The sequence below is a fragment of the Mobula birostris genome, chromosome 12 (genome assembly GCF_030028105.1).
Source record: "Mobula birostris isolate sMobBir1 chromosome 12, sMobBir1.hap1, whole genome shotgun sequence".
In the NCBI taxonomy this organism is placed as follows: domain Eukaryota; kingdom Metazoa; phylum Chordata; class Chondrichthyes; order Myliobatiformes; family Myliobatidae; genus Mobula; species Mobula birostris.
The window spans coordinates 68,813,106-68,835,557 of NC_092381.1; the positions used below are offsets into that span (position 1 = coordinate 68,813,106).

The 22,452-nt window shown below is 42.7% G+C and overlaps 1 protein-coding gene across 2 annotated transcripts in view; it reads left to right on the plus strand.

The window, feature by feature from the left end:
- The window catches only part of LOC140206005 (protein Niban 1-like), a 137,070-nt gene that overhangs the window by 72,127 nt on the left and 42,491 nt on the right, over window positions 1-22,452 (plus strand). For both annotated transcript variants that reach the window (XM_072274010.1, XM_072274011.1), the window contains exon 5: window positions 5,123-5,290. In XM_072274010.1, the coding sequence (XP_072130111.1) occupies window positions 5,123-5,290 (168 nt within the window). The remainder of the gene's footprint in view (window positions 1-5,122; window positions 5,291-22,452) is intronic.

Sequence of the window (22,452 nt, forward strand, 5' to 3'; positions counted from 1 at the left end):
ACACAAGTAGAGACAGCTTGTAGGGAGTTTGTGAGGAATGATAGAGCAAAGATGCACTCAGCCAGATAGTTTGAGATGTGTCTATTTTAATGCAAGGAGTATCATAAACAAGACGTATGAGCTTGGAGCATGGATCAATATATGGAACTATGATGCTGTGACCATCACAGTGATTTGGATGTCTCAGGAGCAGGAATGGCTGATCAGTGTGCCGGGGTTTAGATGTTTCAAGAAGGACAGGAAGGGAGGCAAAAGAGGTGGGGGAGTGGTATTGCTAATCAGGGATAGTATCACGGCAGCAGAAAAGGAGGAAGTCATGGAGGGACTGTCGACTGAGTCAGTGTGGGTGGAAGCCAAAAACAGGAAGGGAGCAATAACTCTACTGGGTATTTTTATAGACCCCCCCAATAGTAACAGAGACATTAAGGAGCAGATAGAGAGGCAGATTCTGGAATGGTACAATAATAATAGGGCTGTTGTGATGGGTGATTTTAACTTTCCCAATATTGACTGGCATCTCCTTAGGGCAAGGAGCTTGGTTCGGGTGGAGTTTATTAGGTGTGTTCAGGAAGGTTTCCTGATGCAATGTATAGATAAGTCAACTAGAGGAGAGGCTGTACTTGATCTGGTATTGGGAAATGAACCTGGTCAGGTGTCAGATTTCTAGGTGGGAAAGCAATTTGGAGGTAGTGATCACAACTCAGTCACCTTTACCATCGTGCTAGAGAGGGATAGGAGCAGACAATTTGGGAAAACATTTAATTAGGGAAGGGGGAAATATGATGCTATTAGGCAGGAACTCGGGAGCATTAATTGGGAGCAGATGTTCTCAGGGAAATGCACAGCAGAAATGTGGCAAATGTTCAGGGAACATTTGCATGGAGTTCTGCGTAGGTATGTTCCATTGAGGCAGGGAAAGGATGGTAGGATAAAAAAAAAACATGGTTTACAAAGGATGTAGAATACCTAGCTAAAAAGAAAATAAAAGCTTATAAAAGATTCAAGAACCTACATACTATAAGTGCTCTAGAAAATTACAAGGTTGCCAGGAAGGAGCTTAAGAATGGAATTAGGAGAGCCAGAAGGGGCCATGAGAAGGCTTTGGTGAGCAGGATTAAGAAAAACCCCAAGGCATTCTACAAGTATGTGAAGAGCAAAAGGATGAGCCGTGTGAGAATAAGATCAATCAGGTGCGATAGTGGAAACATGTGCATGGAGTTGGAGGAGGTAGTGGAGGTACTTAATGAATACTTTGCTTCAGTATTCACCGGAAAAAGGACCTTGGCAATTGTGGAGATGAATTACGGTGGACTGAAAAGCTTGACCATATAGACATTAAGAAAAAAGATGTGCTGGAGCTTTTGAAAAGAATTAATTTGGATAGGTCACCGGGTCTGGATAAGGTATACACCAGGCTACTGTGGGAAGTGAGGGTGGAGATTGCTGAGCCTCTGACGATGATCTTTGCATCATCAATAGGGACGGGAGAGGTTCCAGAGGATTGGAGGGTTGCGGATGTTGTTCCCTTGTTCATGAAAAGGAGTAGAGATAGCCCAGGAAATTATAGAACAGTATAGATCAGTGGTGGGCAAGTTGTTGGAGGCAGGATTTATGAGCATTTGGAGAGACATAATCTGATTAGGGATAGACAGCATTGGTTTGTCAAGAACAGGACATTCCTTACAAACCTGATTGAATTTTTTGAGGATGTAACAAGACACATTGATGAAGGTAGAGCAGTGGATGTAGTGTATAAGAATTTCAGTATGGCATTTGATTAGGTTCCCCATGCAAGGCTCATTCAGAAAGTAAGGAGGGATGGGATCGAAAAAGACATTGCTTTGTGGATCCAGAATTGGCTTTCTCACAGAAGGCAAAGGGTGGTTGTAGATGGTTCATATTCTGCATGGAGGTTGGTGACCAGTGGTGTTCCGCATCTGTTCTGGGACCCCTCTTCTTTCTGATTTTTATAAATGATCTGGATGAGGAGGTAGGGGGGTGGGTTACTCAGTTTGCTGATGACACAAAGGTTGGAGGTGTTGTGGATAGTGTGGAGGGCTGTCAGAGGTTACAGCAGGACATTGATAGGATGCAGAACTGGGCTGAGAAGTGGCAGATGGAGTTCAACCCAGATAAGTGTGAAGTGGTTCATTTTGGGAGGTCAAATTTGAAGACAGGACATAATAATAATGGTAAGGTTTTTGGTAGTCTGGAGGATCAGAGAGATCTTGGAGTTCATGTCCATAGGACACTCAAAGCTGCTACGCAGGTTGACAGTGTTGTTAAGAAGGCGCATGGTGTGTTGGCCTTTATCAACCATGGGACTGAGTTCAAGAACCGTGAGGTAATGTTGCAGCTATATTAGACCTTGGTCAGACCCCACTTGGAGTACTGTGTTCAGTTTTGGCCACCTCACTATAGGAAGGACGTGGAAACCATAGAAAGGGTGCAGAGGAGATGGGTACATGGAGACGAGAAAAATAGAGGGTTATGCGGTACGGAAATTCAAGGCAGTTTCTAGAGTAGGTTACGTGGTCGGTAGAACATTGTGGGCGAAGGACCTGTAATGTGCTGTAATGTTCTATATTCTAAAAGGCTGGAGGGACCAAGCATCTGGAAGCCTATCAAAGCTAGAAAGATTCAAAATAATATTTATCAACCTATAATTGTATACTTGCATTAAAAACAAGAGAGAGTAGGACCACTCAATGATAAAGGAGGAAATTTATGTTTGAAGTCAGACGCTATGGACAAAGTAGTAAGCAAGTACTTTATGTCAGTATTCACCAAGGAAAAAGACATGGGGCACAGTGAGAGCAGTGTGGAGATGCTAATGTGCTAATTGGGGATTAAGATGGAGGTGGTGTTGGGTCTTTGGAAGAGAACAAATATGGATAAATCTCCAGAGCCTTATGGGAATTATCTTCACCACAGGCAAAGTGCTGGATGACTGGAGAGTAGCTAATGTTGTTCCTTTGTTTAAGAAAGGAAGCAGGGATAATCCAAGGAATTATAGGCTGGTGAGCCTCACATCAGTAGAAGGAGGCAATTGAAGAGGATTCTTAGGGCAAGGATACATGCGCGTTTGATAAAAGATAACCTGATTACTATCAGTAGGTTTGATCCAGAAGACTACAATGCATGGGACACATGGTGACTTAGTAGTTAGGATTCAGAAGGCAAAATGTAGAGGTGAAAGAATGTCAATCCTGCTGGAAGTCCATGACGAGTGGTGTTCTGCAAGGATCATTGCTGCAAAGTCTGTAGTTTGTGAAATATATAAATGACTGTTGAAAATGTAAATGAGGGGATTAGTAAGCTTGCAGGTGACACAAAGATTGGTAGAGTTGTAAACAGTGGAGAAAGCTGTCAAAGGATAGGCAGAATATTGATCAGTTACAGTTATGGGTGGAGAAATGGCAAATGGAGTTTAATCCAGGCAAGTATGAGAGCTGCACTTTGGGAGATCAAGTGTAAGAGGAACATATACACTTAATGGGCTGTTATCAGCATTGATATTTCGAGGGATCTTGGGGATGTCCATAGCTCTCTGAAAGTGGCCACACAAGTAGATAAGATGGTGAGGAAAGTGTGTGACATGCTTGCCTTTACTGGCCAGGACACTGAGTATAAGAGTCACATTGCAGTTATTGCAGTCATGAAAATGCAAGAATTGGAGGGATACGGAACGTGTGTAGGCTGAAGTGATGTAGTTTAATTTGGCACTTTGTTCAGCACAGGTGTCATAGACCAAAGTTTCAGCTCCTGTGCTGTACAATTCTATAACCCAGAATTGGTAGATGAGGCTTATTAGTCTTTGTATTCATGAGAAGGGCTTTCAGTTTAAGGCAGACATTCAACTTCTAGAATGTAGCATTGCTAGATTTACTTACAGATGGCAAGGAGAAATCTACCCCTTCTCCTACTAAAGAGTAGGAGTTACACAATTTTCAGCTGCGTTCATGAAGAGGTCCTATTTTTATATCTTGGTTTGCAGAATGATGTTACTATATACTAGACGTGGACAATATCACATACATGGGTGCACTCTTATTGCAAAAACCTAAGAAGAGATTGATGGTGGTTAGAAGGTCTGGCAGGGAGGTTCAGGAGATGAACATGGAAGGTAATTGATAGTGGGGAGGTGTGATGGCTCGTGTGTCATTGTCAGATTGGGCAAAGGTATACCAATCAGATAAAGGAAATGCCCTTAGTGGAGGTCCTCTGAAGTGCTGTGAAGACCTGATTGCCAGGAACTGGCCAATGATGATCACTCCTGAGACAATGTGATCTAAGTTTGTTCATAATTCTCTAAAAGGGGTACAGTGTGAGAACTGATACCATCCCATGAACAACTGACATGGAAATCACAAAAGGCATGTCAGGCTGAACTACAATCAGGAATACTGATTGACTTTCTGAAGTATTGAATTGAATTGACTTTGTTATTTCCATCCCTCATGTACATGAGGAGTAAAAACCTTTATGTTATGTCTCCGTCTATAGGTGCAATGTGTAATTTATAGTAATTTATAATAATTAGTATGTACAACAGGATAGTCAATATAACATAGAAATACAGTTGTGTCAGCATGAATTAATCAGTCCGATGGCCTGGTGGAGGAAGCTGTCTTTAGGTCCTGGCTTTAATGCTGTCATACCGTTTCCCAGATGGTAGCAGCTGGAACAGTTTGTGGTTGGGGTGAGTTGGGTCCCCAATGATCCTTCAGGCCCTTTATATACACCTGTCTTTGTAAATGTCCTGAATAGTGGGAAGTTCACAGCTACAGATGCGCTGGGCTGTCCACACCACTCTCTGCAGAGACCTGCGATTGAGAGAAGTACAGTTCCCATACCAGGCAGTGATGCAGCTAGTCAGGATGCTCTCAATTGTGCCCCTGTAGAAAGTTCTTAGTATCTGGGGGCCCACATCCTGATCCTGTACAAAATAATGCATTTTCAGAGGTGACTGAGTGTTTGAATTTTTAGGCCATGAATCTATCTAATGTTGTCCTCACATATATGCATGGAGAAGTTAACTGTAATTGAAGGGTTTTTTTATACATAGTTCCATATTTATTCTCCTTGTATGAGTAACATCAAGTCTGTGTTTACATTTCAGGGACCAATGGGAAAGATGGTAATCAGTGCCTTGTTGTTAACCACACCCAATATCCAGTGTATCTGTGGCATCCATTTCGAAAACACAACTACTTCTGTTTTGAGAGTGAGGAGGAGCAACGGGGATTTGGTGCTGTACTTAATGACTGTATCCGTCACCTTAATTATGGTAGGTTTGATGAACCAAAATCAAACTGTATGTGAGCTATGCTGTGTGGTCATTCTTGTAGGCTTCTTAATTCCACTATTACCGAAAGTAAATGGTCTTAGTGCACTACAGAAATAGGTATTTTGGCCGAAATGTTTTTTGAAAAACGGAAAATGCAGGATCATGACAAACTGGACAGATTCTACTTCGCTGAGCTTATCTGGCTGCCTGTTTCTGAGGGACCGCATTCTGCAACTGATATATTTTCCCCCCTGCGCCATAACTGATTCTGCAGCAGCAGCGCTAAGTTATAGCTTAGTGAGCGAACTTACTGATCTACAACTGAGCAAGCAAGGCAATACAGATCAGGACATGTAAGATATAGAGGCAATTATGGATAATTGTTGATAATTCTATCTTGTAAGGAATGTCGGAAAACAAATCAAAACACTAGTAACACTAATGACTACTCTCTGAATGCCGGTAATGCCAAGGAAGTGCAGGATTCCAATTCAAACCTTTCAGGAAGATAATATATTTAAACAGTGCATTTTAACAAAGATGGGTAGCATTATTAAGCAGTTGAAAGTGGGGCTGGCAATCCCTAATGATGAGAGTAATACTAATTCACAATTTCTCAATCTTTGGCAGTGAAGCTGTGTCATCAACTTCTAGCTTTTCTTTTCAGTAACAAACCTGTTTGTAATAACAGCATATTTTCAACAAGATTGGAATAATTATATTGCATGTTTACATAGCAGAGAAGAAGAAAGCTTGTCTAATATTCAAAATGACGATGCTGCAGTTTAAGAAGATGTCTACTGCATGAAATCTTGTTCCCCGCCCATTCAAGCTGGAACTGCTTGGTAAAAATGTAATTTCAGTTATACCGTGTCGATAACCTTGACCAAGTTACAATGTAGTGTTGTTTAGACACTAAAATAGCATGGTTTCAGTTGACTAATCTCAAACTGACAATATATTTCTGTAAGAACTGGAAACATTGTAAAACAGACAAGCCTTGGGATTAAGTAATGAGCTGCAGGGTTTTGAACTACTGAAAACAGAAAGAGCAGGATCGGCATGATAAACATAATCCCCCGTGTTTGTTAAAGGCAATATCAGTGAGAAAGGAGTCATTAAAACCCAGCACTCAAATTGCTGGAGGAGCTCAGCAAGTCAGACAGCATCTATGGAGGGAAAAGACTCTTTGTGTTGACTGTGCATTTCCCTCCATACATACTGCCTGACCTGCTAAATTCCTCCAACACAGCGGCTGTCTAGCTCAAAATTCCGAGCATCTGCAAAATCTCTCGCATCTTGTACGCTTGAATCTGTTAAATTTATAAGATCTTAAGGCCATCAGACATAGAAGCAGGATTAGGCTGTTTGACCCATCAAGTTTGCTCCATCGTTCCATCATGGTCGACTTATTACCCCTCTCAACCCCATTCTTCTGCCTTCTCCCCGTATTTTGAGACCCTTACTAATCAAGAACCTATCAACCATAGCCTTAAATACACCCAATGACTTGGCCTCCACAGCTATCTGTGGTAATGAATTCCACAGATTCACTGCTCTCTGGTTAAATACATTTTTCTTCATCTTTGTTCTAAAGGGATGTCCTTCTATTCTGAGGCTGTGCTCTCTGGTCCTAGGCTCCCCTACTATAGAAAATTTCCTCTCTGCATCCACTCTATCTAGGCCTTTCAGAATTTAGTGAAATCCCCTCTCTCTGAGCTCTAGTGAGTGCAGGCCTAGAGCCATCAAATGCTCCTCATTAACCCTTTCATTCTTGGGATCATTTTCTCGTGAACCTCCTCTGGGCCATCTCCAATGCCAGCACATCCTTTCATAGTTAAGGAGACCAAAATTGCTCACAATATTCCAAATACGGTCTGACTAATGCCTTATTAAGCCTCAGCATTGCATCACAGCTCTTCAAAAATTCACACCTATTTAGAGTGCTGACTTTTTCTCCTTGCCAATACCAGACTTGTATAATATTTCTGGGAACATGCCCATGAAACTAGGCAATGATCCTACAAGGGACTTTGCAACAACCCTGAAACTGTTCAGTCTCTGCTTCTCACTATGTATTAACCGCTACCACGTTACAAGATACTCAGTAATAACGCATTTTAACAAAGATGGGTAGCATTATTAAACAGTTTAAAGCGGGTCTGGCAATCCCCAATGACAAGAGTAATACTAATTCACAATTACAAAACAAAAAGAAATAAGCTCATTTGGATCACAGTGTTTTGTTTTGTAACTCCTAAACATTAAGTCTAATTGAAAGCGAAACAAAGAGCCTTGTGCGTCAATGGTGTGACCACAGTAGGTGATGCTTGGTTTAAAGAATTCACATGTTGCATTGTGCTCTAAACCCATAATCTTCTAATCTTTTTAACACTGTCTTACAATTTTGGAGATGTTCCTTGTCATCCTTAACAGTAACAATGATGTTATTCAGATAATACTGACTACCCGGACGGCCTAGAACCACCTAATCCATAGCTATCTGCCAGAATGCCACTCCAAAAATAAGCCTATTATAGTGATTCAATCACAATCAAGTGAAAATCTACAGATGCTGGAAATCCAAGTAACACACACAAAATGCTGGAGGAACTCAGCAGGCCAGGCAGCAACCCGGTCTCATCTATGTCCCTGCCTGCCCATCGCCTCCCTCCAATGTTCCTCCCCCCTTTTTGTTTCTTCCTTGGCATTCTTCAGCCCCGTACCTCTTTCACCAATCAACTTGCTAACTCTTTACTTCACTACTCCCCCCTTCCCGGTTTCCTCTCTCCCCTCCCCCCACCCTCTTACTCTGACTCCTCATCTTTTTTACTCCAGTCCTGCCAAAGGGTCTCGCTCCAAAACGTTGCCTGTACTCTTTTCCGTAGATGCTGCTGAGTTCCTCCAACATTTTGTGTGTGTTACTATTACAGAGATAAAGCTTTTTGTGAGTGTTTATGGTGAGAAACACTTTGGAATCTTCTTCCATTTCCATCTGTGGGTAGGCCTCAGCTAAGTCCACTTTGCTGAACTGTTTCTCTCCAGAAAGGTTTGCAAAGATACCCTTTATCTCGAGTGGAGGGTATTGATCTACTTTCAGTACTGGCTTGATGTTGACCTTAAAGTCACCACAGATCCTGTCAGACCCATCCCTCTTGGCTGCTGGAACCACCAGCATTGTCCATGGTCTCCACCTAACCTTGGAAAGAATTCCTTCAGTCCCCGTGTGATTTAGCTCACTGATGGGATAAGGAATGGAATGGGCTTTTCAAAACTTGGGTACCACGTTTTCATTTACACTGTTTTACCCTTGATATGGCTGAGTTTCCCAATTCTGCCTTTGAGCACGGGTGTGGCATTATCCAGTATCTTTCCTAACTCACTTACAGTTGACTCTATCACAGGGGTTGTGGCATGCATCTGGTGAATGGCTCTCCCAACAAGTTGTGGTTGTCTTAGACAACCACATCCCCACAGTGCTGGCCCTCCTGTTTTTACCACACACAAGCTCAATGTGTCCTGTTAGTTGTTGTATTTCATTGTTACAAATGTCATTCCCACAGGAGTTACCTCTTCTCCAGTGTGTTCTTAGTTGGATGTCTGCAGACTTCAGTAAAGTATCTTTGAAGTACCACTCAGACTCATTTTGTGGAATGCCTGAAGCAGCCGAGCCAGTGTCCAAATCCATTTTTTAATCAATTTGTCATTTACTTCTGGTGTAAACCGTATTGCTTGTTTATTGCTAGTTGTCACATTGTAAATCTCAAGGCTACACAATCCTGTGTCACTCTCATTATTATCAGATTTTCATCAATAGCATGCAGATTGGTGCTCTTTTTTTAAAAAACTACAACTTGACTTTTAATTTTTATCTCTTCCCGGGGCAGTCCATTTATTTCTGTCTACCCAACATGCTCTTTGAATGTGTCCTACTTTGTTGCATTTTTTACAAGTTTTGTCTTTAAATCTGCATTGGTCTGGTGTGTGTACGAGCCACTACTACAACTGCAAAACAATTTGTTGGGCCAGGCTGGTTTCTGTTTAGACACTGCAATTTTGATTATGCTTACTTTCATTCCTGACTGCAACTCAATTGTGTCCCTGTCTGCTGTTCCTTGTAAGGATATATTCTTGTAAGATTCCACAAAGTAAACAGTCTCTCTGTGCATCATTAAGCCCATCACTGAACTGGAAATGCTCAGACAATTTCCTTAATTCATCCAGGTAAGATGAAGTGGACTCCCCTTCCTTTTGATTCTGCTTATGAAACCTAAAACATTCTGGCATCAACAATGGTTTTGGTTCTAAATGTTTCTGTATTACTTTTGTAATATCAGTAAAGGTTATTTTGGCAGCTGATTTTCTAAGCAAACTGCATGCCTTTAAACCCAAAACACTCAGCAAAATTGGCACTCACTTCTCATTGGCTATTTCATTTGTTTCAAAATATTCAGTATACAGTCAGTTCAGTATACATGAGCGAGTTACCTGTTGTGTAATCAAGTGAGTAAATCTTTCTGATATAGCCAGCCATTTCTGCTCTTTTTTAATAATGATCATCACCCTGTACTCACTGTTTATGAACCCGTGAATTCTTCTGTTTTCTTCCATCTTTTAACTCAATAATCTCTGTCTTTCCCAAAGAAGCACATGCTGTGCTGTTTTTTTACTCAAACGTTTCTTGCTGTGTTTTTTTGCTTGAACTCCTCACTGCTAGGAGTAGGTAACTGTCTCGGGTTCATTTAAAACTTCCTTGTTGCCACCGTTATGTTTTATAACTCCAAAACATTAAAACTAATTGAAAGCAAAACAAGGAGCTGGAAAATAAACATGTGTACTTTGTTTTTACTTTAAGCGAGGCACACGTGTATCAAGTGTTAGTGTCATGATGTATGCAATTTATTTTTACATATAATGCATAATGAATTATTTAAACAATAAAGAATGCTTACTCAAACAATATATTTACAATATTACTCAAGTATTACTGAAATATTGAAGACACAACAGACAGGTTCTCATGAAATTCTAGTTTATGATCTTCAGGGGGTTGAATTTTCACAAGAGTAGCAAATGTTACTCCCTTCTTCAAAAACAGAGTGGAGATAAGCCAGACAACTATAGGCCAGTCTGTTTAAAACCAGTTGTGGGAAAGCTTTATGAAACATTGATCTGGGATAGGATTAATCGTCACCTCGAGGAAATGGATTAATTAAGGCAAATCAGCAATAGGTCTGTTCAGGACAATTGAGATTAAATAATCTGAAAGCCTTTTTAGATGATGCAAAGGATAGAGTTGATGTGGGAAATGTAGTTAGTGTAATGTATGTACATGGACTTCCGGAAGGCTTTTGTTAACGAGGCACATGGGGAGTATAGATCCTCACCAGATTACCAGTGGCAGACCTGTAGGCCTTACATACGACGATCATTTTAGAGTGCGAAGGGATGTAGCTGCAGACGTTTTATGTCCAATAGAATCAGGGCACGTCCACATGCTTTATCCTCCCAACTCTCCCCTCTTCACCGAGCCGCAACATTCGAACTTGCTCACTCACTGAGTCAGTGAGGCGGGCTGGAGGCCACTCTTCCTGCGCCTGCTCTCTCTCCCGTTACAGCTGTGTATGTGGTCCTCTCCCATACACTGTTTCTGTTAGTTTCTTCAAAGATCAAAGTAAATTTATTATCAAAGTATGCATATGTTACCATATACTACCGTGAGGTTCATTTTCTTGTAGGTGTTTACAGGAAAAAAATATGTTAGGACTTACAAAGATCTGTACATAATCAGACAAAGATTAACAAACAATTAATGTGCAAATGCTCTGACTTGCAATCTGTTCCAGTAACAAACGGTTTAAGGACTGTAACCTGCAGAGGACCTATAAAGGAGTTAAAGAGACATAGATACATGGTTGTCCATGTAAGGCAACAAAAAGTCATAGTGAATGGTTCAAAGTTCAAAGTAAATTTATTGTCAAAGTGCATATACTTCATATACAACCTGGAGATGTATTTACTTGCAGGCATTCATAGAATTACAAAGAAACACAATAGAGTCAATGAAAAACTGGACACCATTGGGACGTACAAACAACCAATGTTCAAAAGACAACAAACTGCTCAAATACAAAAAAAATAATAAATAACTAAGCAACAAATATCAAGAACATGAGTCCTCAAGAGTGTGTCCATAGATTGTGGAATCATTTCAGTGTTGGGGTGAGTGAAGATATCCCCTCTGCTTCCAGAGCCTGATGGTTGAGGGCTAATAACTATTCCTGAACCTGGAGGTGTGGGACTTGAGGTTCCTGATAACTGCAGTGAAGAGAGAGAGAGCCTTGATGGTGAGGGTCTTTGATGATGGAATCTGCTTTCCTACGACAGCGCTTCTTATAAATGTCCTCAGCGGTGATTTACCTCTGATGGTTGTAGCCACTACTTTTTTGTAGAGTTTTTTGTTCAAGGCCATTGGTGTTCCCATACCAGGCCTTGATGCACCTTCTAAGGAGAAGAGATTGTGGAGGCATTAGTAATGATCTTTCAAGAATCATTAGATTCTGGAATAGTTCCAGAAGACTGGAAAATTGCAAATGTCATTCCATACTTTAAGAAGGGAGGGAAACAGTAAAAAAAAGAAATTATTGGCCATTAAGCCTGACCATAGTGGTTGGGAAGATGTTGGAGTCCATTATTAAGGATGAGGTTTCAAGGTACTTGGAGACACATGATAAAATACGCCAAAGTCAGTGTGTTTCCTTAAGGGGAAATCTTACATGAGAAACCTGTCGGAATCATTTGAGGAAATAACTGGCAAGATTGACAAAGTAGAGTCAATAGATGTTGTTTATTTGGATCTTCAGAAGGCCTTTGACAAGAGGCTGCTTAACAAGATAAAAACCCATGATGCTACAGGAAAGATGCTGATGTGGTAGAAGACTGTCTAAGCGGCAGGGAGCAAGGAGTGAGAAAAAAGGGGGCCCTTTCAGGTTGACTGCTAGTGACTAGTGGTGTTCCACACAGGTCAATATTTGGACTGCTTTTTCTCATATGTCAATGATTTGGATGATGGAATTAATGGCTTTGTGGCCATGTTTGTGGACAGTACAAAGACAGGTGGAGGAGCAGTTAGATAGTGCTGAGAAGCATAGGGTCTGCAGAAAGGCTGAGACAGATTGGTAGAATAGGCAAAGGAGTGGCAGATGAAAGGTAGTGTAGGAAATTGTATGATCATGCACGTTGGTTGAAGGAGTAAAGGCATAGACCATCTTCTAAATGGAGAGACAATTCAAAAATTAGAAGTGCAAAGGGACTTGGGAGCCCTGGTGTGGGCTGCCCTAAAGGCTAACTTGCAGGCTGAGTTACTTATAAGAAAGGCTAATGCAATGTTAGCATTCATTTCGAGAGAACAAGAATATAAAAGCAAGGAAGTAATGCTGAAACTTAATAAGGCATCTGTCAGACCACATTTGGAGTACTATGAGCGGTTTTGGCCCCCTTATCCAAGAAAGGATGTGCTGACACTGGAGATGGTCCGGAGGAGGTTCACAAGAACGATTCCAAAAATGGAAGGGTTAATATACGAGGAGCATTTGATGCCTCTGGGCCTGTACTTACTGGAATTTAGAAGAATGGGGGGGGCGGTGGAGAGTCTTCATTGAAACATATCAAATATTTAAAGGGCTAGATAGAGTAGATGTGTGGAAGTTGTTTCCTATAGTGTGGGAATCTAGGACCAGAGGGTCCATTTAAAACAGAGTTGAGGAAGAACTTCTTTAGCCAGAGGGTGGTGAATCTGTGGAATTCATTGCCGCAGACAGCTGTGGAGGCCAGGTCATTGGGTATATTTAAAGTAGAGGTTGATAGGTTCTTGATTAGTAAGAGTGTCAAAGGTTATGGGGATATGGCAGGAGACTGGGTTTGAGCAGAGTAATGAATCAACTATGATGGAACGGTGGAGCAGATGAGATGGGCCAATTGGCCTAATTCTGTTCCTATATCAAGTGGTCTTATCATCTTATGCAACATCTGTTCGTCAGATGACAAAGGCGAATAGGGATTTTTGCCAGGGGTCACTGATGGGGAGTTCATTGCTGTCTTTTTGATCTTTGTTAAAAAGTTAGTTTTGGAGGTGCCAGCCACTGTTTCAATATTTGTGAATGACACAAAGCTTGGCAGTATCAGGAACTACAAAGAGGGTAATGAAAGTCTGCAGCAGGGTATATACAGTCTGGTAGAATGCTGGCATGGCAGGTGAAGTTTAATGTGCAGAAGTGTGAGGTGGATACATTTTGGTCAGCAGAATATGGAGAGGCAGCAGAATAAAGGCTTTTCTAATAGGGTCCATGAAGAGAGTGAAGGTGTGTGTGTATAGAAATCAGTGAAAGTGGCAAGGTCAGTTAAGAAAGTAGTTAATAAGACATGCACAATTTAGGGATTTTTCCATCTTGGCACAAAGTACAAAAACAGGGAAGTGGTGTTGACCTTTTATAAAAGTTGACTAGTGTGCTCAATTCTGGTTGTCATTGGAGAAAAGGTGTGCTGAAGAGACTTACCAGGATGTTGCCTGGAATGGAGGTCTGTATTATAAGGAGAGATTGCATAGGCTGGTTTATTTCACTGGAATGTAGAAGGTTGAGTGTTGACATTATAGAAATTCATATTTTATGAGCACCAGGGGTAGGAGTGGATTTTGGGGGCTGCTCCCATTTGTGGATAAGTCAAAGACTAGAAGTCTGTCATAAGTTGAGAATGAGTAACTCATCGTCAGAGAGACATAATTTTCTCTAAGGACTGGCCAAAGCCAACATCATGCTCTTTTTCTAAAGACCGGCTACTGTTTAACCGTGATAGAAAAGAGCTGATATTTATCTTCATTCAGTGGAAAATGACTGAGTGATACTAAATGTGCTTAGACATACGCATTACTCACCCATTTCTAGCACTGGGTAGCATAAATAGACACTCCCTCGCACACTCCATGTGCCATTGTTATTCTGATTAGCATAAAGGAAGCTTTAGTATTTTCTGTTTGTGTGCCAACAGAGTCTGTCAGTTACTGAAACAAAAGTGGGACTTACTGTAAACACAGGGATTTCATGTAGAATGTAATGCTTTTCCGGAGCCTCCGGCTTCCTGCGGATCACCAAATCTGGCTTCCAGAAGAGGGTAGCAGCTACATAAAGGATGACAGTATTGTCATACAGTAAATCTATTGTAAAACTTCTGTATACATGCAGTGGCCACTTTATTAGGTGCACCTGTATGGCTGCTCGATGATACAAATATCTAATCCACCAGGCAGCAACTCAATGCATAAAAGCATGCAGACATGGTCAAGAGGTTCAGTAGTTCTTCAGACTAAACATTAGAATGGGGAAGATATGTGATCTGAGTGACTTTACCCGTGGAATGACTGTTGGTGCCAGACATGGTGATTTGAGTATCTCAGAGACTGCTGATTTCCTGTGACACAGCCTCTACAGAGAATGGTGTGAAAACAAAAAAAAAGATCCAGTGAGCTGCAGTTCTGTGGGTGAAAATGTGTTGCTAATGAGAGAGGGAGAAGGTAAATGGCCAGACTGGTTCAAGCTGATAGTGACTCAAATAACTGCACATTACAACAGTGATGTACAGAAGAGCATCTCTGAACGCACAACACATCAGACCTTGAAGAGGATGGGCCACAGCATCAGAAGACCACACCAGGTTCCATTCTTGTACCTGATAAAGTGCCCAATGATTGTACATAAAACAAACTTGGTAATAAATCAAGAAAATCAAGGATCAGCTCATAGATGAACAGAAGTAGAATACCTCTGAGGGAAGCTGAAATCTCAGGCAGCATCTATGGAGAAGAATAAACAATTGACATGTCAAGACCTGATTAAGGCTCTCAGCACAAAACATCAACTGTTTATTCCTCTCCATAGATGCTGCCTGACCTGCTGAGTTCTTCCAACATTTTGTTTGGGATGCTGAAATCTCCTGGGTTCATTTTGAACACATGGAACAAGAGAACCCAGAAGATAACACTGGATATGTTGTATATAATATAACTCACTAGGACATGGCTTCATGATCATGATCTCTTATAGACTGAGAAAGCATTTAATAATAAAAAAAAAGAAAGGACAAGTCTATAGAAGGATCATCTCAAGTTTTCCCACCCTAATCAAGGAGAGAGGGCCAAGACATGATACGTAATGTGGAGAAACTGAGTAGGAATCCAGAGGAAGAAAAGAGAAGAGAAAAGCTTGTAGTGTGTTGCGGGTGAACGTTAGGGCTTTAACTACAAATCAAGAAGAACAAAATGAAATTCTGATTGTGACAGGAAGAGGCATGAATAGCTTTTGTTGATAATAAGTAAGTAACTTGTAGTTAGGCAAAGTAAGTTAAGTAGTTATATATAATCCATTACACACAGTTAATACATGAATACCAGGGTGATAGATCAAGCATGTATCCTGTGTGACATCATTTCCTCACATAATGTCAGCTTGTGGTAAACGGCCTGACAAAGAACCAAAGAAGGATGCACAAGAGTTTTCCTTTATGCTTGTCTAATCTTGAAATTTATCATTTGCTATTTATTTTTTCTGCAGCCTTCTGCATTTTACACTCACCCACTGACTGACCAGAACCACTACTGGTCTTGGTATGGGATACAGGAGAAGCTCAGGGGCTGAGGTGAAACAGAGGAGAAGGAAAGGGGTGGAGGTTGGAGAAATTCCAAAAAAAAACTTTTGTTCAAAAATCCTTCCTCTATGTATTGGTGAAAGAAATGTTTTGAGAAAACATACTACTAAAATATTAATTTCTCAGCTGTTTCCAGTCTTCTCACTTACACTGCAAATACTTATGTCAAATCCATTCAGGGTAATTTATCCTCAAATAAATGTTTCAGGAGCCAAGTGACTGTTGTATGTAATAAACAGCAAGTTAACAAGTCCTTCCCTGAAAGGAATTTTATAAATGGAGTCATTCAGCCGAACCTGTTATATGAAGCTGAGTTGTAAACCAAATGCAAGGAAGGAGTCAGGTTTCCTGCAGAACTTTAACACCACTGCAAAGAGATGTCCCCTTCAAAAACACTTCTCAACAGTTCAAAAAGAAGTGCTGCAAGATTGTTAAAAGTCAGTTTAACCCGGTGTAAGAGTAACATCCTGATGACTGGCCAGGACATTTGACTCTTCACTTTTTAGAATTTTCTTTTGCAGAATACCTTTCTTCTGCCATAAATACTTCCAAGTAATGTCAATAACAATTTCTCCTCCTGGGTGAACGTAAACCTCATTGGTCTGAAAATTCACAGATGCTTTCTTACCCAGAGAACAACTAGGTTTCAGTAACCAAATTTCCCTAGAACTATAGGGCCCACAGTTGACATGAAACTCTGTGGCTTCAGTGAGATTTGTGATCTGCTGTGACTTCAAATACAATCCCATACAGCTCACTGGACTGGTCTGCCCTGGAAGGTCAGCACACAGCAGTCACTCTTGACATCCTAGTTCCTGACCTCTCCAGGCTGGAACTTCTGGTCACTGCCCGCACTGATCAATGCAGCTCACTCCTGTGTGAGGAAAGCCTTGCAATTTCCACACACAAGGAGAGTAGAAGAGCCAGCTGCCGAGACCGCAGCCATGAGATTAAATGCTGACAGCCACAAGAACTAATAATAGATTATGAGTCATTTGCTTGGAACTTGACACAGTGACCAATCACAAAGGGGAATCTGATAATCATGCTCATTGAACCTTGCTTTTCTCCATTTGAAGATCTTAGGCTGATAAATGAATCCATTGGCATTCGATTTTCACAAAAAAGCACATGAAAGCAATTTAACCCAAGACAGATGTGCAAGTAATCATTTATTGTTGAAAACTGGTCCTTGCAAAATCAGCCAAGGCACTTATGCATTTAATTCACCTTCACATGTCTAGTGGTTCCCAGTGTCAGCACACATCTAATGAACATATCATAAACAACCAGCATTCTTTAAGTTTATGTTCTTGCTTATTGGAAGGCTGAAGAGGCTGATGAATTGAGAGAAGTTCCAGTAGGAGGGACACTTGGTGCAAAGGAGCCACAAAAACCCTCTGGGGCTACGTCTAGGTGCTCCTGACAGAAGATTGCCACAGGGAGGTGGGGGTGGGTGTGTCTGTGAAGAGTAATACCACACGAGTGTAATCTATGATACCTGCACTTTGGGGAAAACTGCCAATCTCCTCACCTGCACTGCAGACTCCTGTGGACTCAGCAAATTATACAGTCTCCTCTGCTTGAAATTATACAAATTATACATAGTCTCCTCTGCTTGAATCTGGAGGAACTGTGAGATTTGGCAGGAATCAGAAGCTCCTTGTTAGGCAGTACCCTTTACTCTCTTTACCAGCTTAATGTGCAGCATTTTAGCACTATATATACCAAAAACCCACTCCAAACAACCTCTTGTCATGGTCCGGATCGGGGTCCCTTTAAATTTAGTTTGTTTATGTTATGATCTGGACCGTTGATTCCCTGTTTTCCCGTGTCCCTCGACTTTGGTGATTAGAGGCAATTAACATTCGGCTGAACCGGTAGTTTATAGTCTCCGGCTTTCAGCCGTTCGGGGTGGGAGCGTCTGCAAAGTCATCCAAGGTACGGTGTGCCGATGTCATCTGGCCAGAGCAAGCCTAGTCCCTGCCGAAGTGAGTGCCGGTAATTCGTCTCTCCTCACCGGAGCAACCCTGTCCAGTTACCTTGCCAAAGCAAGCCTGCAAAGTTTCCTCACCGAGGTGGGTCTGTCAGTTAACCCGCCGGAGGGAATCAAGAACCGCTGTCTACTGTTTCCGGGCCGAGTCGAGAGTTTGCCACTATCCGGAGGCTCCAAGTCAAGTCCTCGCTCTGGCGGCATTCAAGCACCAAGTCAAGTTGGGCCCTGGTGGCATTCAAGCACCAAGTCAAGTCCTGGCCCTGGCGGCATTCAAGCACCAAGTCAAGTCCTTGCCCTGGCGGCTTCCCAGTTCTGAGTCAAGTCCTGGCCCTGGTGGTCTGTGATTCCTGTCCTACTCCCTTGTCTAAATCCCTTCTCTGCCCCTCTCGCCTCTAGCCCTCGTCTGCAGCCCCCGCCTGCACTTCGGTCTAGTTCCATTGCCGGAGCTAGATAGGTACTGTCTGGTGTTCATTCGTGTTGGTCTTGTCTTGTCTTGCCCACGCCTCCGTGGGGTAAGTCAGGCCGTCTTGCTGTTGCTCCGGGGTGGGTCATGTTTTGTCTTGTCTGGTCCCCGCCTCCGTGGGGATAAGTCTGGCCGTCTTGCTGTTGCCCCGCGGGGAGTCATGTCTTGTCCTGTCCTCGCCTCCATGGGGTAAGTCAGACCATCTTGCCGTTGCCCCACGGAGGGTCATGAGTCCCGGCCCTATGTCCTGTACCCAAGGAGGGGTCCCGGCTCTGCGTTCTGTGTATGTGTCTATGGTTCCATGTACCTGCTCTCCCGAGACCGAGGCTCTGTTTTCCATGTTCCTCCTCTCCTTAGCCCATGTCATGTCCATGCCTGGTTCTGGGGTCTGAGCCCGAGGCAAGATCCAGGTACTGGGTCCTTGCCCAGTCTTGGGCTCGGAGTCCATACTTTAGTCTCTTCATGTCTCCTCTAGTTCTGGGAGTCGATTCCGAGTCCTAGCCCAGACCCTCGGTCCCAGCCTAGTCGTAGTCCTCAGTCCTTGTCCAGTTCGCTACTCCTGCTCCTGCCTAGCTCTCCTGGTATCGAACAATAAACTAAATCTAAGTAACCTCACAAGATGTGTCTTGCATTTGGGTCCACTCTTGCTCCCAATGCCCCGCCATTGTGACACCTCTACATTGAGAACATTTTCTCTGCTCAGATCTGATAGGACGTCCTGAGTTGACTTTATCAAAAAGTGGTTCAAGTGCCTTCATCAGAATACGTGGATGCAAGCACATCCTTAGCTTATTTGGTAATACACACACACACACACACACACACACACACCCTCCCCATCCCCCAACTTGATGCTAAGAGTCAAGATGGCTATGAGTACAGTGAATCACTGCCTCCTGCATTTCTTCAAGCTCAGCTTTCAGTTTCTCTCTGACAACAACTGGAACAAGTTTTGGAGGAAATACCACCAGCTGCTTAATCTCAGTGATCTCAGTATGTAATTTTAACTCAAACATTTCATTTCCTTCAAGTACATCTGCAAGTTCATGCAGCAGCTGCACTTGTTCAGTGTAGAACCTGCATTTACTGATGTCTGCATTTGCTCGGGTTTTCTCAACTATTTTACTACTAATAGCTAGTGAGTTACAAAGGTGCTGAGGATTGCTGCAGCATCTCTGGATATAGAAACCCCGTACTGCGCACTTCTACCTCTGACCCAAGATCCACAACCGCACTGTCCGGATAGGCTTATTGTCTCTGCTTGCTTCTGTCCCACTGAAGTCACGTCCTCATACTTCGATTCCATTCTAACCCCCTTAGTTTAGTCCCTTCCCCCTACATCTATGGCACTTCTCAAGCCCTCGTAACTTCTCCTCAGTAACTTTCAGCTCCCTAGCCCTGACCACCATATCTTCACCACGGATGTTCAGTCCCTATGCACTTCCATCCCCCATCAGCAAAGCCATCAACAGAGTCTTTCTTGACAAAAGAATCAACCAATTCCCCTTCACCACCACTCTCCTCTGTCTGGCACAACTGGTTCTCACCCTCAAAAATTTTTCCTTCGGCTCCTCCCACTACATGGAGCTTAGAAAAATAGAGGGCTATGGGTAAGCCTAGGTAGTTCTAGGTTGTTTCTGTGCTGTAGTTTCTATGGTTCTATGGTTCTATGGTAAGGACATGTTCGGCACGGCTTTGTGGGCCGAAAGGCCTGTATTGTGCTGTCAGTTTTCTATTTTTCTCCAAACTCGAGGGGTAGCCATAGGCCCGGCTATGCCTGCCTCTTCATTGACTACATAAAACAGTCCATGTTCCAAGCCTTCCCCAGCAATACTCCCCAACTCTTTCTCTGCTACATTGCCAAATGTGTTGGTGCTTTCTCAACCACCTGTGCTAAGCTCGTCAATTTAATCAACTTTACCTCTAACTTTCACCCTGCCCTTAAATTCACTTGGTCCATCTCTGACACCTCCCTCCTCTTTCTTGATATCTCTGTCTCCATCTCTGGAGACAAACTGTCATCCGACATCTTTTATAAACTTACCAGTTACCATGGTTACCTTGATGTAACATGTTATAAGGTTTCACTGCTGATGCAATGGCTTCTCTGTAATGTTCCACTGCTGAGGTAATGGTTTCCCTGTAGCAACAATGTTTGGGTTATGACTAGGGATAACGGGGCATGTTAGCCAATGAGCGGGATGTTGTTCTTTCTTGTGTGGGGGTCGTTAATGATGGACGCTGCTTTTCTGAGGCACCGCTCTTTGAAGGTGTCTTGGGTACTACAGAGGTAAGTACCCATGAAGGAGCTGACTAATTTTACAACTTACGGTAACTTACTTCAAGCGTGCAGTAAAACCCCCACCCCCCTACCAATACCAGACGGTGATGCAGCCAGACAGAATGCTCTCCATGGTACATTTGTAGAAGTTTCTGAGCTTTAGGTGATAAACTGAATCTCCTCAAACTCCCAATGAAATATAGCTGCTGTCTTGCCTTCTTTATAGCTGCATCAATATGTTGTGACCAGATTAAGTCTTCAGAGATATTGACACCAAGACACTTGAAACTGCTCACTCTCTCCACTTCTGATCCCTCTATGAGGATTGGTTTGTGTTCCCTCGTTCTACCATTTCTCTTTCCACCCTATCTCCTGTAAAAATCTATTCCTTTTTCTCAACTCCTTCGCCTCTGCCGCACCTGTTCCCGGGACATTTTTTCCATTCAAGGACATTAGAGATATTTCTTCAAAGCTAATTTTTTTTCTCTTTCTTCAAAGAACGGGGTTTCCCTCCCTCCACTACTAATGCTGCTCTCATCTGTATCTTTTCCACTTCCTGAACATCCACACTCACTCCATCTTCCTGCCATCTGAATAGTGATGAAGTTCCTGTTGCCCTCACTTACCACGCCATCAGCCTCCACATTCAACACATCAACCTCTACAATTTCCGCCATCTCCAAGGGATTCTACCACTAAACATATCTTTATCTACCCCCTCTCACTTTACTCAGGGATCACTCCCTCCCTGATTCCCTTGTCCATTTGTCCTTCCCCACTAATCTCCCTCCTGGCACTTACCCCTGCAAGCGGTCCCAAGTGACACAACTGCCCCTACACCTCCTTCCTCACCCCTATCTCGAAAGAGTCCTTCCAGGTGAGGCAACACTTCAGCTGTGAATCTGCTGGGGTCGTCTATTGTGTCCAGTGCTCTTGATGCAGCCTCCTCTACACTGGTGAGACCTGTCGAAAATTGGCAGACCACTTCATCGAACACCTCTGCTCCATCTGCCAAAAGCCAAACTTCCCAGTGGCCAAACATTTTAATTCCAGTTCCCATTGCTGTTCTGACATGTAGCCCATGGTCTCCTCTTGTGCCAAGATGAGGCCACCCTCAGGGTGGAGGAGAAATGCCTTATATTCCATCTGGGTAGCCTCCAAGTTGATGATATGAATATCGACTTCTTCCAGTAAAAAAAATTCCCCCCCTCTTCTGTTTCCCACTCTGGCCTTTTACCTCTTCTCACCTGCTTATCGCTCCCCCCTGGGTCCCCTCCTCCTTCTGTTTCTCTTATGGTCCACTTTCCTCTCGTATCAGATTCCTTCTTCTCCAGCCCTTTATCTTTCCCACCCACCTGGCTTCCCCTATCACCTGCCAGCTAGCCTCCTTCCCCTCTCCCCCACCTTTTAATTCTGACATCTCCCCCTTCCTTTACAGTCCTGAAGAAGGGTCTCAGCCCAAAACATAGATGCTGCCTGACCTGCTGAGTTCCTCCAGCATATTGTGTGTGTGTTGCTTTAGAAACAATGTTTCTTCAGAGCAAAGGCACATAGACTTGCCTCAATGATTGTTTCTCTTTCCATGGATGCTGCTTGACCTGCTGAGTATTTCCAGCATGTTCAGTTCTTTATTTTCACCATCTGCAGGATTTTTGACTTTCATTTACCAGAGATTGACCATCATTAGTCCAATTAAAACAAACTCTGCTTTGGATTAATTTAAT